This window comes from Pagrus pagrus (assembly GCF_965226575.1).
Source record: "Pagrus pagrus genome assembly, chromosome: 11".
Taxonomy (NCBI): domain Eukaryota; kingdom Metazoa; phylum Chordata; class Actinopteri; order Spariformes; family Sparidae; genus Pagrus; species Pagrus pagrus.
The window spans coordinates 8,012,785-8,028,367 of NC_140195.1; the positions used below are offsets into that span (position 1 = coordinate 8,012,785).

General features: G+C 39.7%; 2 protein-coding genes across 5 annotated transcripts in view; both read right to left on the reverse strand.

Moving 5' to 3' along the window:
- Nucleotides 1-337: 337 nt before the first annotated feature.
- On the reverse strand, nucleotides 338-12,622 carry LOC311265169 (fibromodulin-like). Its single transcript, XM_084366542.1, has 3 exons — nucleotides 12,533-12,622; nucleotides 3,089-3,982; nucleotides 338-1,871 (listed from the first exon to the last, which is right to left on the reverse strand). Exons 2-3 carry the CDS (start codon nucleotides 3,975-3,977, stop codon nucleotides 1,720-1,722), a joined length of 1,041 nt encoding a protein of 346 aa, XP_084222668.1. The 5' UTR covers nucleotides 3,978-3,982; nucleotides 12,533-12,622; the 3' UTR covers nucleotides 338-1,719.
- LOC311265167 (MAP kinase-activated protein kinase 2-like) overlaps nucleotides 11,713-15,583 on the reverse strand; it is an 11,007-nt gene continuing 7,136 nt past the window's right edge. For all 4 annotated transcript variants that reach the window (XM_084366537.1, XM_084366539.1, XM_084366538.1 and 1 more), the window contains 6 exons: nucleotides 14,575-14,701; nucleotides 14,013-14,088; nucleotides 13,751-13,875; nucleotides 13,093-13,178; nucleotides 12,921-13,001; nucleotides 11,713-12,695 (listed from right to left, as the gene is read on the reverse strand). In XM_084366537.1, the coding sequence (XP_084222663.1) occupies nucleotides 12,555-12,695; nucleotides 12,921-13,001; nucleotides 13,093-13,178; nucleotides 13,751-13,875; nucleotides 14,013-14,088; nucleotides 14,575-14,701 (636 nt within the window). In that variant the 3' untranslated portion in view covers nucleotides 11,713-12,554. The remainder of the gene's footprint in view (nucleotides 12,696-12,920; nucleotides 13,002-13,092; nucleotides 13,179-13,750; nucleotides 13,876-14,012; nucleotides 14,089-14,574; nucleotides 14,702-15,583) is intronic.

Below are 15,583 nucleotides of genomic sequence, written 5' to 3' on the forward strand. Positions count from 1 at the left end.
AGAAAAAACACAGCCCTACCCCAAAGCCCCTGCAGGAACACTTGCTGCTTGCAATATAACATGATCTATAACACACTTAATTTAGCAGGCTACTGCTTATCAGTGCGCAAACCACTGTTGCGGCTGCAGTAATCCATTCTTTATCCCAAGACATTGCTCCATTACAAAACAAGGAAAGTATTCCTATAATTCAATTTAGTGCCTTTCTGCAGAGGATTAAAGGCAGCTGTGGAAGATGAAAAGGCGAGTTGTCTTCAACAATAAATATGTGGGAACTGCCTTAGACCAGTCCGAATTGTCAAGAGAGCAGCCGCCCTTTTTCTTTTCTCCCAACCTCTGTGCCATTTTACAACTTCAAATTAAGGGTGAAAGAACATGTTGTTACTGAAATAAATATTTGTGTCAACCTTTTGCAAACAAATAACTCTGGAAACCCTTTTTCTTCACAGATGTAATTATAGGTACAAAGTGCATTTACTTGGCGTGACAATGAATAATTCATCCGCTAAATTGAGAGAAACCGTTAGAAATCAGCTTTGCGACGATCTGTCTGTTGAGTACACATTCATCTATGATATACAGCAAAATACAAATTGGCTCAGAAATGATGCCCCAAAAAGTGTGTGCGCTTAGGTTACAGAAATAAAGTTACAGTTACCAAAACAAAGGTAGCAGTTATTAGATGCAGTTATATTGGTCTGGAAATCCAATATAGGATTATCATTGCATAATTCTAATAGGAATACTTGTTTTTCACCCACACAAACACAACACTTGATCACACAACTTTAAATGTTAAAATGTTGATGGAAAACTTCTGAACTCTTCAAACAAAAGTATTTTATAGATATAGATGATGCACAATCAAGGATAAATGTATTAATAATGAGTTATTTATTGCTGCTCTACTTGCTGTTTTATCACCGGGTGCCACATGGTGGAGGCAAAGATCCAAACCGAGTCCCTCGTTGATGATTAGCAGCTGTATACAGGTTATACTTCAGACGTGGCACAAAAAGGATTGCTGTCATCACCTAAAACTATTTTTCTTAAGGGAAGGGGAGCCCAAACCTTTTCCCCCTGCAGGGCCAAAACCAAAACTTGATGGTGGGGGACGGGCCAAAGGCAAGCACCTGTTGTATAATAATGATGCAATAATGGTGCAAAGATCCCACGTTAACTTCCTGCACAAGGTATCACTCTGCCTGCTATGCTGCTATAATGAAAAGTAATTAGTAATTAGCAATCCTACATATTTAAAGAGCATTTTTACCTATTCCTTACCTATAATTCTTTTTAAGTCACTAGAAACATCTGGAGGTCCAAATCGACTCTTACGGCAGACTGAATCTGGCCCATTTTGTTTTATTTTTGCCAGAATACTGGAGCTGATCATCTAATTAGTTTGTTGAAGGGATGTCAGTCATCTGGTCTTTTTCTCACCGCTCTCTGTGATCCATATGCTTGTCATCTGGCTAAATGATTATACAACCCGTGGAAAGTCCGGTTGACTAATACTGGAACTGTTCAATCATTTGGAATATTACTAATAACAGCTTTCATAACAGTGTCACAATATATATCATCTCAAAAAATGTTTTGGTCGCGTCTGCTGTGAACAATACATGGTAAATCAATTGACAACGAGATTGGAGATGGAGCAGTAAAAAAAAACCCCTGGATGAATTCAGGCATATCAGTTACGAAGATCAGGAAGCGCTACACATCAATAAAGGCAACGTGCCGCAAACAGTAGGCCGCCTCAGCAGGAATGTCTTTGGCACTGATCTCATTGGCATCCAAACGCAGCATTCTCAGCTTGGAGAAGTTTGTCATGTCGACTGAGCTGCAGAAACTGCTCAGGGAGAACTCTGAAAGAAACAAAAGGAAAAGAAATATGAACGGACGACAGAACTGCTGTGTATTCCTTCACCTGGGAACTAAAGTAAGAAGGCGCTGGTTCTCAGCTCCTCCAGAAGTCAGTGGGTAACTAATAATTAACGGATGGTCTCCCTTTTTGTTTGATACACCCAGCTTTTTTCAGTTTTCATTTGTTTAACTCTGAACTTTGTTTTTATTAGGGATTATATTGTTTGTTTAAAGAACGTATTAGGCATGAATTCCCACAGAAGAAAGTGTTTACGGAAAACCCCTACTTTAGGGAAGGGCATCATTTCAAGGACTGATGCGCACAGCTTGACAATCCTGCTTTTGAGGACATCTAGTGGTTCAAAAATGATGCTGCATGCTCAGACCCTGCCCCAAAAAGTTAGTGTGGTGTCACGTCACTGCTGGGTGTGGCCAAAAGTGCAGCAAATCTAGGAGATGGTGACGACAGCAAAAGTATGAGGAAGCCAAATGTGGTTAGAAGCTGGGCATTGTTGCACTTCCACACACAGTTAAATGGTGCTAGAAACAACATGGGTGAACTTCAATGCAGTTTAAAATCACACATGCATGCTGGGAGGAGCGCATGTGTAGCCCACTAAAGGCTGACCACCTGAAAGGATAATTAGATCAGCTCTTCCAAAATCGAACACAAGTCTTCTAACGAGCAAACTTTATTCAACATTATTCCTGTAATCTGATTTACAGAGTCCATTAGGTCGCCTTGGGCTGGTCAAAATGTTCCAGCTACATTTGTGCCATTAAGGTTTTGTTGGATTTGGGTGCTGTTAACGTGCCAGTTATAAGTAGCTGAGCGGCACAGACTGTCCTGCTGCGCCATTCTACCTCATTATAATGGTTGAAGGTGAGTTATGTAGCCTCACAAATGATTTGAAATGGAGGGAAATACTGCAGTAAATTATGGTCCATGTACAGAACTGGATTCAGAGTACATAACTGCAGCCATTAACCACAATCACAACATTGAAATCACCTTTACGACTGTTTGCACTATAAAACATAATCAGTTAAAAGATTTAATGTCGTATTAGATTGTTAAAAATAATAGTTTATTATCACATTACAGTTCTAAGTAGTGTGTATACATCATTATTATATTTTCAATGGGACTTTAAAACCACTCATTTAATTTTGCATTACATGTCGCCAAAAATATTAAGTAACAGAGAAGTGTCCATACCTTTGATCTTATTGGCTTGTAAATAAAGGTTCTCCAGGTTCCCACTGACAACAGGGATTTTCTCCAGTTTATTGAAAGAAAGGTCGAGCTCGACCAGCGTGCTGATATTGAAGACATTGGAGGGAAGTCCTTTATCAGTCAGCTTGTTATGAGCCAACCGGACAAACTGCAGTTTGGGATACATGGTGAGAAAGCCCGTCGGCACGCTCTCTATGTTATTAAACTCCAAGTAGAGCTGCTGGAGTCTCTCAGGGAGGCTGTCAGGGATTTTCCTCAGCTTGTTTTTCCTCATATCCAGCATGTGGAGAGATTTCAGTCCCTTGAACACACCTCCAACATCCTCGATGGCATTTGTGTGGAGCTGAAGGGTGCTCAGGTCGGCCATCCCCTCGAATGAGTTGGACAGGATTTTTGAGATCTTATTGTGACCAAGTCGCAGGTCTGTGATAGACTTCGGCAAGTTGGCAGGCACACGTGTGAGCTCGTTGTGCTCCAGGAAGAGCCGGTCCAGGTTCTTGAGCTTGCTGAACACGTTCTTGCCAATCTTGTCTGAGTTGAGCTGGTTGTGAAACAGCACGACCCAGACTAAGCTTGTAGCGTTGTCGAACACCCCATCCTGAATAGCCGTGATTTGGTTACGCTGCAGGTAGACGTACTTGATATGTGAGGGGACATATGGAACGTGCTGAAGATTACGGCTGTGACAGTACATAGCCGTAGGGTAGGTTGAAGGGCAGTCGCACTCCAGGGGGCAGTCCACTTCATCAGACTGCCAGCTGGCATGCCGTCGCCGCCCTCGCAGATGGGACAGCCACTGGAACTGACTATAATGCTGGCCAGTGCTCAAATCCATTAGTCCCAATATGAGGAGGAATGCCACTGTCTGCATGATCACTGATGGAAAAGACAGGAAGAAAAACACGTCAGTAAAATTAATGAGATGTAGGAGAGTGCGTAATAACCCAAATACAAATCTCCAATAATGAAATACACTTAATTACATTGAATCAGCAATTCAAAACAGACATTATTTTTTTCTGCCCCACTTATAGAATATACAGTACCACCTACCAGGAGGTTGATAAGAGATGATGCTCACGCTGCCTGTGTATTTCTCAGACTGAATGAGACATGTTGTTTGTATTGAGTAAATACCCTCCCCCCCCTCTATGCACCACCCAGTCTCATTAGGAACACATACATACATTTTTCCACTTGCCTGTAGAAACTGTACGGTAATATATCACCTCCAGCCATGTCAATATCAATCCCATCTGTTTACTGGTACAAACATCTGCTTTTTAACAACCTTGTTTTTCTTTACTGTGTCATGGCTTATCATTAGTACACCCCCTGAAAGGCTGGCTTGCAATTTATTACCTTGGAGTTGAGGTTATGAGTTGAGGAGAACATGGAGGGGTTATGATATAGAGACAAGTCAGACTAGACGCTGTAATTGCGGACATGTTTCTTCTCAGATGCAACAATGCAGCTTTGTTACAGTCTAGAATGTAAACCTTGACGTTGCTGCATTCTTTCGTCTTTTACACACTGTTTCAACAAGTACAAAGTATTACAAACCCTGTTATTTGCCCATACTCATCTCATCCTCCTTACACATTTTTTCCTTTCTCTGTTCCTGCTTGCCTGCCTGCCTAGCTACGTTTGCCAATTACAGTGTTCGAAGTGTGGAGAAAGTCAACACGTTTCTGAGCTGGCGCCTGTAGGCAGAAGACCACCCTAATCATCCTGCAGATTGTCTTCAGAATGGGCCTAACGGTCTGATGTAGCCTTACCATCAGGCAAGGCCGTCACCTTGGGCCACGAGCTTCCAAAGGCCCCATAAAATGTGATATGTCATAAGTAGTAAAAGTAAAGATATCGTGTTAAAATATTAATTTGGTAAAGGTGAAAGTAGTGCTTGAGAATTTCCATATTTACAATATTAATGAGGTGATAATACAAACTCAGAAGTATTTCTCTTTTCCATAACTGAATAAACAGGCTGTTCTCAAGAGGAAAATAAGGTCCCCAGAAGACTGCTTGAAGCTCTTTGGGTCTGCCAAACATAAACAAAGTTAAACAGTATGAAATTGTGTTTTCCTTTAAGGACATTTTGTTTATTGAGTTTATTCAATCATGAAAACAAAGAGAGTCTGGTTGTTTAGTTTTTTTTAGGTATAAAAAAATGTCAAGACACCACGTATGCATGCTGGTATGGCAATTCTGATCTGATAAACACGAGGCTATGAGTAATGGGAGTAAACAACCTTTTGTTTTCTTGTGGTAACGGGTTCATTTATTACATTATCTCAGGATAATGTCATAATTACCTTGTGATCTCGAGATAACGGCACTTATGGCCGTAAGTGCTTCCGTTATTGAGAAATAAAGAAAGTGTCTCTTTTGCAACTATCCTTATGGCAATAAATTACTTTATTGATTATAACCAATCTTTACTCAATTAAATATCTTTAAGTTGGACAGCGATCAGCTTTTGGCTAATTATCGCTTTATGGCACGACACCTGTCAGGTTGCTCAAGTGATGCTGCTGCTGTTGCACAGGATTCGCTTCATATGTTCCCCACGCGCTAAAGATGAGCTGATGAGGGCGAGAAAGCAAAACACACTGAACCAATTTAATCAAAGAGGAAGAGCAAGTGTCAGGTGTATTATCTCACATTAGCAACATGAGATAGAAGAGGACAGACCATAAAAAAAAATTCTCCAGCACAGTACAGTCCTATACAGAAATCATACTGTTTATGAGCATCAAGTTTGACAGTGGCTGTGAACTCCAGATGTCTGGACATCATTGCTGTCTGAGCTGGTGAAGAGATGAAGACACAGGTTCATCTGTGTTAGCCTTACACCCAAAAATGATGAAATCCGGCCCTGCCTGCCATTCCTGGCCTGCTTTGGAGCGGGGAAATTGAAGTCTGAGCTTTAGGGATTATGTTTTTCCCCCCGGTCTATTCCCCCAGCCCCTTTGAGAAAGAACGTGCTGATTTGAAAATGGAGGTTTTTCAGTAACTAATAGATCTTAATCACCATGCAGTCACATTGCAGTGGAGGGAACCTGAGGATACACAGATGGGACTCCTCAGCATACAGGACTTGGCCAAATGTCAGTCATAACACAACATTCCTTGGTGAAAAAACACTCTTTAGTCTGACACTGAAACCAAATATTTGATAGTAAATACCCATTTTTTCCAAAGGTACTTTATCTTGTGTTTAAAAAGCAATGCCTTTTTAATTCTGTTACAAATCTGCTGTCAACATTAATTACAACTGACATCAAATGTTTGTGGGAGATCACTGGTTATAATGTTCACTGTGAACCAGCAATGTTTCCTTTTGACATGCTCTGTTGATTGAACCTGATTCCAACATAACACATTTTAACACCCAGATACATGACAGTTGGAATGGACAATTGGAAGGATGCCGATCAGCTGAAAGAAAGACTTCCTAGTGGGAGCTCCAAGGAAGGAGCTGCAGCAAATCTTCCTGAATTTTATGATGAGGGACTGTGGAAGGTTATAAATTGTTCGTAAAATATCAACCTCCCTCAGAATCTTAAGGCATACTCCTGTAGCAACATATACAGTTGTTTATTTATTGAACTATATTTTTTTGAGTTTATCCTCTGGACCCTCATCTCACTAAATTACACATAATCCCTCCATTTTCTTATTTATTTGTACGTCGGCCAAGGAGGTTATGTTTCCCCTGTGTCCGTTTGTTGGTTTGTTTGTTGGTTTGTCAGCAGGATTACACAAATCCTACTGAACTGATTTCCACAAAATTTGGATGGAGGATGGGTCTCAGCCCAGAATAGACCCCAGTGACTCTTGGTGAGGATCCAAATAAAGGGAATGATTCGGGAACTTTTTCGCTCGTCTTTAACATTGTGAGTTAGCCTGTTCTTTTAGTTAATATCTCAGGGAATATTGCTTGGCTCTTGATGAAAAAATGCAGGTGTATTAAGCTGGCTGGTATCTATGAATAAGTACAAAAGGGGTCAGTTGGGCCTTGGCAGAGGTATGCTCTCTACCAAGTGCTATTCTAGTTATTTAATGTTATTTCTCTTATCTTTATAATACTCTGATCCAAGCCTTCTTTTATATGGTCTTTTGTTTCATCTTTTATGGCAACATATCATCATAGGATGGCATTTAAATAGCACGCCACTTTTCATGACATTGCGTGACCAAACCATGTAATTACGATGTCACATAATGCATAATGGCCAAAAAACATGTTGTCCCATAAGATTACATTGTGAAAGAACATTTGGAACGTCTAGAAGAGCCGTAACTATATCATTATATAGTTTTATTCCCATTTAAGTGGGCGGCTATACTGGAAGTTAGTGGCTCAGTCGGCATAAGTCTTTAGTCTTGGAGTCTTTTATGCTCTATAGGCTGACAGTGCAGAAGCTATGCAGATGATCCCACAGATCTGACATTTAAAATCTGGATGCATCTTCAGAGGCGGAGCCCGTTCATTCCTGTGAAAGCTGCTCAGTGGCGTCTGAAGCCCAAAAAACATATACAAATTGTATAAATTACCTGGATCTTCCGCATTGTGGGGCCCATAGAGCGTGCAAACTAAAAGCCTTCCACCAGCTGAGCTGGTTAACTCCCGGGTTAGTGCCTGGCTAGCTTGAGTGAGAATTAAATGATTTAATTATGCAGCTTCTATGACAGGAATGGACAATGTCAAGTGACTTTCGTCAGATGACAGGCCATCATTGTACAATAGTCATGGGACCTTTGTCGTCATAGTCAGGTGACCTTCTTCCTCATGGTAACACAAATAAACTTGTGGTCAACGTCACATTTTAGTTAGGTTTAGCAGCGTTTCCCAAAGCTTGAGAATTTACTTGTGGTGTTCATAACATATAGTGCAACGAGTGATGCCGTGTTGTGCGACGATGCAGTGTGTGACAATGGCGTGTGATGGTACGGTGTCTGACGGACAAGTTCAATAATAAACTAGTTTATCCTACCGCTGTAGGGTAAGGGGCTAAGGTGAGCAGTCTTTGGCTCTGGAATCTTTAATCCGGGGATCTGGAGGTCTCGTCTTGGTTGGATCGCCAAAAGCCTCCAGTCAACTAAAAAAATCTGACCTGCAGTCATTGACATGGCCAGAATTGATCATTAACCACTTGCCTTTCTAATTTGTCAGGAATTGTTCATTCCTTTAACTGTGACAAAATAAATGCATATATTATTATCAAAATTAATAACCTATTAAGCAAAGCCTATGTATGGGAAACATTGGGTTCAGGCAACAAAACTATTTGGTTAGGTTTAGGAAAAGATCATGGCATAGGTTAAAATAAGTGCCTGATGTGAGTTGAATACATTAAGTAAGTTAACCTATGAATAAAAATTAAAACTCAGCAGAGCGCATACCTCCACCAACATCATTTCTCTTTTACATTTGTACAAAAAAAATGATGTGAGAAACGCTCAATGCAGAGTGTGCTAAATGACCTAAAATGAGAAAAACAAAAAATGCTTTGTGATAACTCAAAACTAAATGTGTTATCCATGTGTTATTCATATGCCATTTGGTAATACCAGGCTGTGTACAGCTATCTATGTTGACATGTTTTTCTTGTTTCTTGGAAAAACCAATTAACCTCAAGTAAAAAAAAAATGTCCCTTGAAAACTTTGATGTTGGATTTATCATTCAGTTATGATCAAATCTCCCTAAATTCCACAATAAGAAGTGGATATCTCTCACAAGACAGCATTGTTTTATGTGTGTGTGTGTCTGAATGTGTCACAAAGAAAGGCTGAATTAAAGCAGGATGCGAATACTGAAAATATCATTGTGTAATTAGAACCTCATGCTTTATCCAAAACATACGGTGTGGGCGTCATTTATTCTAGGATGCAACAGCCCGAATGCCTAAAAGGCTAAATAGTCCATTTAAATGACAGCAAATAAAAATTCGGTCTGGAGCCATTTCATTTCACTACAACTACAGATGGGGATGACTAGTAATAAAAAATTCACGTTGATTTAAAACACATTAGTATATTTCCTCCTTAGGAATTCTTTGAAGTGGTGATTTGTTTTATGTTTGTGCATGTATCCAATCTAAAGGACTATATACTGGTGCTTGTAATGAAATGTAATCCAATTAGTAGTACAAATATACTACAGGTTATTTCCATACCAGTTTTATAGATGGAAGAATATTGTATTGATGGTGAATAAATCTAGAAGACATTCATTTTCCCTGGGTCCAGAAGTCCTATTGTTAACCCTTGAGTTTAAGACGTGAATACAATTTTCTGTTGTTAACATTTGACATTTTTTTTAGATACATGTTGTTTAGCCTCTAGCTAACATTTCCGGCAGCTTGCACCTGATTTTCAGTTCTCACTTTGAGGAATGCGTGGAGGAATTTGAATGCCCTCCTTACTTTGCAAGGCATCATGTCATCTTGCAAATCCATCTGGCCAGGCTTCAAGCTATGCATTTGTGGTCGAACACACAGTGAGTCAACCAGCGACTATTGGCAGTGGACTGTTCTTTTAAAAACAACATTGAAGGTTAGAGGTTAGAATAGCTGCTTCTTTCACAATGTTAGCTTATGGGTTAGCTTTAACCCATAAGCTAACATTGTGAAAGAAGCATCTGTAAAACAGTGGATGCATGTTTTGAGCATCAGAACCATGAGCCATTAGGTTCAATAAAATTTGGAAAGTCTAGGAGAGCCGCAGAATGAAATTATTTTATCCTAATTCAAGTTAAACCAGCGCTAAACCGGAAGTTAGCCAGCTTGGTCGGTGGAAGTCTCAAGTCCGCACACTCTATGGGCCCCACAACACGGAAGATCCTGGTGTTTTTATCGAGCCATTTTAGCTTCATGCGCCACTGAGCAGCTTTCATAGGAATGCACGAGACTCCATCTCCACGGCTGTGTCCAGATATGATTAAACGACCTTGATTTTCACTAGTAGATCAGAGAATAACGGCACTGTAAGCTTTTCTCGATTGCCCTCTTCCAAACTGTTTCACCTTTCCAGATGGTTATGTCTAACAAATCATCTGCCACATAATTTTTATTACATTTAAAATTAAATTTAAATAAAATTTAGCTACCTGTCCATCAACATGACACATTTCTGATCTCGAATTTTCTCTTCTGCGACAGTTTGGAGCCATGTGTAACATAACCTAGTTTTTATGGCTGCACTACCAAGACACCCTTAAAAGGACTGCACTGCGACATGACAACAACATGTTGACCCAACGTTACCAATGATGCTGCCGCATTGTTTTAATTTACTGCTAATGCAGACCGAACATTTCCCCCAGCTGCAGCTTCACATGTGAAGCATTTAACCGTGTAACATGACTTGACTTGACACAGTGAATGCAATGTGTTCCCCGAGTTAGCACTGCTGTCATTCATCACAAATGCTTCTAAACAGCAGAACAATGGTCATTTTTGGCATTTTTTAACAGTGAATAAATCTGTTATATGTCAGGGAGTAGTTTTATTCAGCCTGTGAGAGTAATGAAACAAGAAGGAGCTGTTAGATGAAGTGCAGGCAACAGGCTGCACACCTCCAACTTCTCAGTGAGGTAACAAACTCCTTTTCCCTTATTAACATTACCAGATTACCTATTAGCATCTGGTTTTCTATCTGAAACACTGCCAGATAGGAGCTTTTGCTTTCTGCTCCTCACCATCGTCTTGTCAGTCAAGTGTCGTTACATGCTTCATGTGATAAGTTAAATGGGACTCTTGTTTCCTGTGCTGCAACTCTGCTGCTGGCCCCGCTGCTGCACAGAGCACACACTTGCTGCTGCGAGTGTAATTGTAGCATCCGTCATCTGACTAAGTATTGACTTTTTTTAAAAACGACAGTGGGCGAGTAATGTAATTGGTGTATGCTCGACCACCGTGTAACACAGGGAACACCGGCACTGTGGCAAGCCTAACAGGGAGTCACACATTACAAAAACTTTCACCAGGAGGAATCTTGGTCTCCCAACAATGTTTTGTCTTAAAAACACGTGCAAGAAGCGAAACAGGAAATAAAGCAATACAATGTGCGGAACAGGATGTTTTTCTTCCAAAATGGATGTCCACAAGAGACGGGCAGTCAACATTAAGAAAAGAAAATCGGCTCCTCCCCTCTCCAAGCCAATATCTGCTCTCACTGGCTGTAGCTTCTTGCATGACCCCCCCTGACAAGTCCAAACCGGATATTTGGCCTGCTTGATATCTTCCATTTGTCTGCAAGTCATCAGCAAGTTCTGGATTGCATCTTTGAACAGTTCATGCATACCGGTCAAGCAATGTTTTCAAAGCGCTGATTGAATGCAGATTTGCCTCTGATCTGTGTGTTTTTGGTGTTGATCTCCAAAACCTGTCAGTCTGTAGAGAATCAGGCTATATTGTTAACTCAGCATTAGCTCTTTTAATCTTGAGACATTTTTTAAACAGCTGTTTCTATTAAACCACGCTAAATTGTCACCAAATTGGTCCTTTACTTGTGAGAAACAACTGAGTAGCTAAAAATGTATTTGACTTTAAGCCATCAGTGAACAGCTAACTGATCAAACAACACGCAAAACCACAGAGAATATCAGGAAATTTAATCCAGAGTAAAAGACAGAATGTGCAACATTTTCCACCATACATCTCCTCACTACTGATCAAAAAGTTTACTGCTGTCCTCCTTTCTTTCCTAACTTTGACACACCAGACCTCATGCACACACTTTCATATAACTGGAGAAATTTCTCTGGAGAAAATAAATGCTACAGAAGCATGAATAGCCCAGTTAGCAGCACAGCTTCTTCAAGCAAATGCAATTATCACCCTTCTCAGGCACAGCAAGTACGATTATTGCTACAGTTGATTTGTAAGATTACACAATGTGGCTAGAAAACTTCTATTGTGCGGTAAGGAAAACATACTGCTGACATCACATCATACAAAACAAAAGTTGAGTCAATAGAAAACCATGGACGAAGCTGGCAAACATTCTCAACATCTTCAGAAAAACTTGAGACAGAAAACAACACAAAAACTCTGTAAGTTGAGGCCAACAAAGTTCACTGAAATGACTCAGAGTATGTACATCAGAATATACCGCTCTATTATGCAACACATGCAGTACATTAATGAATAATCTTAGTGTACATACAGAGTTCTTTTCGATGCAAAAAACAATTTAAAAAGCCCTAAAAGGCACAATTACAAAAATGCCTAGCTGGCTGCATTTCATTGTTTAAAATATAAACATTTGAGGTTAAGAAAAAGAAATACAAACTGATAAAAACACACTTTAAAAGTCTTGTTTTAGAGTCACTTATGGTACAATTTACTTATTAAAGCTCTTCTTGAAAGCTAATTTCTACTTTATGCGTGTGCATGTGTTTGTGTGAAACTGAATACCTCTGAAAAAGTCTTCATTTCACTAGCCTGGAGGTTGTGTGGTTGCGTTTTTAGTCTTCTTTCTTCTCTTCAAGAGGAGAGGATTTGTCGAGTCTTCGATAGTTTTGATTTTAATCTGATCATAGTCCACTCTCATTGTTTGCAGGGCGTTTGTCATTTCCTCCTAATAACACAATCAAGATAAAAATAATATGCACAATAGGCACATCCAGTTTTGAGTTAATGTTTAATTGTTCGGTGACAGTCAAGAATATACGAGCATAAAACATTAAAATAATTTCGACTTTGTCAAAAACAAACCCATGCTCAACCCACTCCTGATTTCTCTATGGCTCAAAATAAATCAAGCAGCTACAAAGTAACACAAACAAACAGCTCAGACACTTACTTTAACCTTCTCCCAGACGTCTTGTTCCTCATGCAGCACCCGGCTGGTATGAAGAGGTGTTTGTGGCACTTCGACTGACTGCTGCAGTGGTGAGACAATATTCATATGTGAAAGTGTTCACCAAATTTCAAAGGACATCTTTCAAACAGATTCAAGCCTACAGGGTGCTTACATTAATCCAGGGATGGTTTATAAACTCATTGATGCTCATTCTTTGGGTGGGCTCAGTTTTCAGTAAGTCGCAGATCAGCCGTTTGGCTGAAATGGAAAATCACCAAATCATCATCTTCATGGTTGTATGTGCCCCAAGCTAACATGAAACATGTCTTTTTAAGTCATTACAGTTGGCGCAATCATGTTGAGCGGTTTTAGCTTTCAAATTTTATCAATCACAATTTGTGTACAAACATTATATGATAACATTATATAATATTATATATTATATGTAGAGTGGTGTAGAAATTAGTCCTAAAACCCGGAAATCAGTTGCCATTTTAGCACCTCCTGTTCCCTTGTCTCAAAGTCAGTGTCAGTTGTATATCATAAACTTGTGTTAGCCACAGCAACAACCCAAAATCCATCTTTAAACTCCCACAGACTTATTGTCCACGGAAGCAGTGCGATGCTAACATCCGAGTAAGACTAAAATATGTGTCATCCCTGCAGTAGTTAACAAAGAAAATGTGTTGTGTCTTCCCAAGAGAAACAGAAATATTATTAGACATACTTCAAGTGGAAGAGCATGCATGGAAAGTAAAACAAATTAAAAGCAAGCATTTACAAATTTGCAATCTGATAATACACTCATTTCAATTTCCGACACATCTCACCTTCCTCAGACACATCCGACCACTCTGGGTTAGGGAACTCATATTGTCCATTAAGGATCCTTCTTTTCATTCCTGGGGATATTGCCAGGCCATGATGCGAGAAAAAGGGAGGATAGCCACAAAGTCTGTGCATAAGACAGAAGAAAAAGCTTGATGACAAGATCATATAATTAGAGTCATTTGGAGAGGGCAACCACGTGTCATTGCAAGATGAAAAATCTAAAATTTATAAAACTAGAGCACATCATGCTGGGTGACTTACAGGATATACATGATGACACCCAGAGACCACATGTCGCAGGATCTGTCATACTTCTCTGGACCAAGAACCTCTGGAGCTGCCGCAGTGTCAAGAGAAATTATTATTGGACTGGAAAAATCACTTCTGTTTCACATTTAATGCCTTTGATAATTCTACATAAAACACAGATGGCTGAAAAAAATTAATAAATCAGGGAATGCAGTATATTCCAACCAATTCACAAAATTTACAGTAAACTTCAGTCCACATCAATACAGCCACTATACATATGAGGTAGACCGCCTGTCAGTACATGCCCTCAACAAAAAGACTAAGTGAGGTGAAGTTTTAAGGAACACATGGCAAAAATCTGATGATTTAAACTCTGGTAATTACCACACAATGAATTGAGAGTCCACAAATACATTTGTCTTGCAGACACAAAAATACTACTGGGAACACCCTGCTCATATATAGCAATAATACATCCGTCTACAATAATACATAAGTTTAGTCTGCATGGACAAATCCTCAAGTGTCTTTTTTAACCTGATAATTTCTTTCAGGATCAAATGATTCTTACCAACATAGTAAGGGGTAAAACAGGGCGTTGCTAAAGAGTTTAATGTGGTGATTTCTTTGGCAAACCCAAAATCCGTCAGCTTGAGGAGAGCATCTGGCCTTTTGGAGGTGTACAGTAGGTTCTCTGGCTGGAAGAGACAGAAACAGTGATGAAGCATCTGGAGAACCTTTGATTTACAATACGATTCACAAATTGAGTTGTAAATAAAACATGTGAGAACACGTCAGTAGGTACAGAAGCATGCTCATGAAGCCGAGGAGGTGGGATGACTTTCAACGTTATTCCAACAATAACTGATTTTATACTTGTTTCTTGTAGGTGGCATGCAACTATTATATCCTAAGTTTAGTCAATTAAAGGACTTCTGTCACATGTTATTCCCTAATATGTCTCTTCACGGTTCCTGTCTCACTTAAAGGAGATGTACTATACTTTTTTGTTGTTTTTTCCCTTTCCTTCAGTGTTTTATATATGTTCTTGTGCATGTCAAGTATTAGTCTTGAAAGTTTAAAAGGCCAATATCTACACCAACAGAAGCTCCTCTCTCTCACAGAAAACACTGCTCTGTCTCTTCTTTAATACTGTGACTTTGTGACATCACGCAACATCACAGAGTCACACATTTGCATAATTTTTGCCAAGTGGCTTGTTTGGTCCGTAAAAGCTGATTTAGCGCAGCTGCTGTGGTGTTGTTTGTGGTGCTGTGTCAGGCGTGTGTGCCGACCAATCAGAGGAGACTGGGTATTCAGGCGCCTTAAAGAGACAGCAGCTAAAACAGAGCATTTCAGACAGAGGGGGAATACAGTGTTGCAGCACTGGACAGTGTAGGAAGACTGATGTATGGAAACCTATTCTAATAGTAACCAAAAATAAAATGATGAATGTGAAAATGAGCATAATATGTCTCCTTTAACTATCAGCTAAAGACATGTACGCCGTATAAATAATCTTTAATATCTCATTTGGTGACTCCACTCAACTGATATTATGCATGTTGGACCGTCAATGT

Coding starts and splice junctions, on each gene's coding strand:
- LOC311265169 (XM_084366542.1), bottom strand. CDS start 3,977: ATGCAGACAGTGGCATTCCTCCTCATATTGGGACTAATGGATTTGAGC. Junction 1,872..3,088: donor ACAAGCCAATAAGATCAAAG/GTATGGACACTT, acceptor TGTTTCTTTCAG/AGTTCTCCCTGAGCAGTTTC.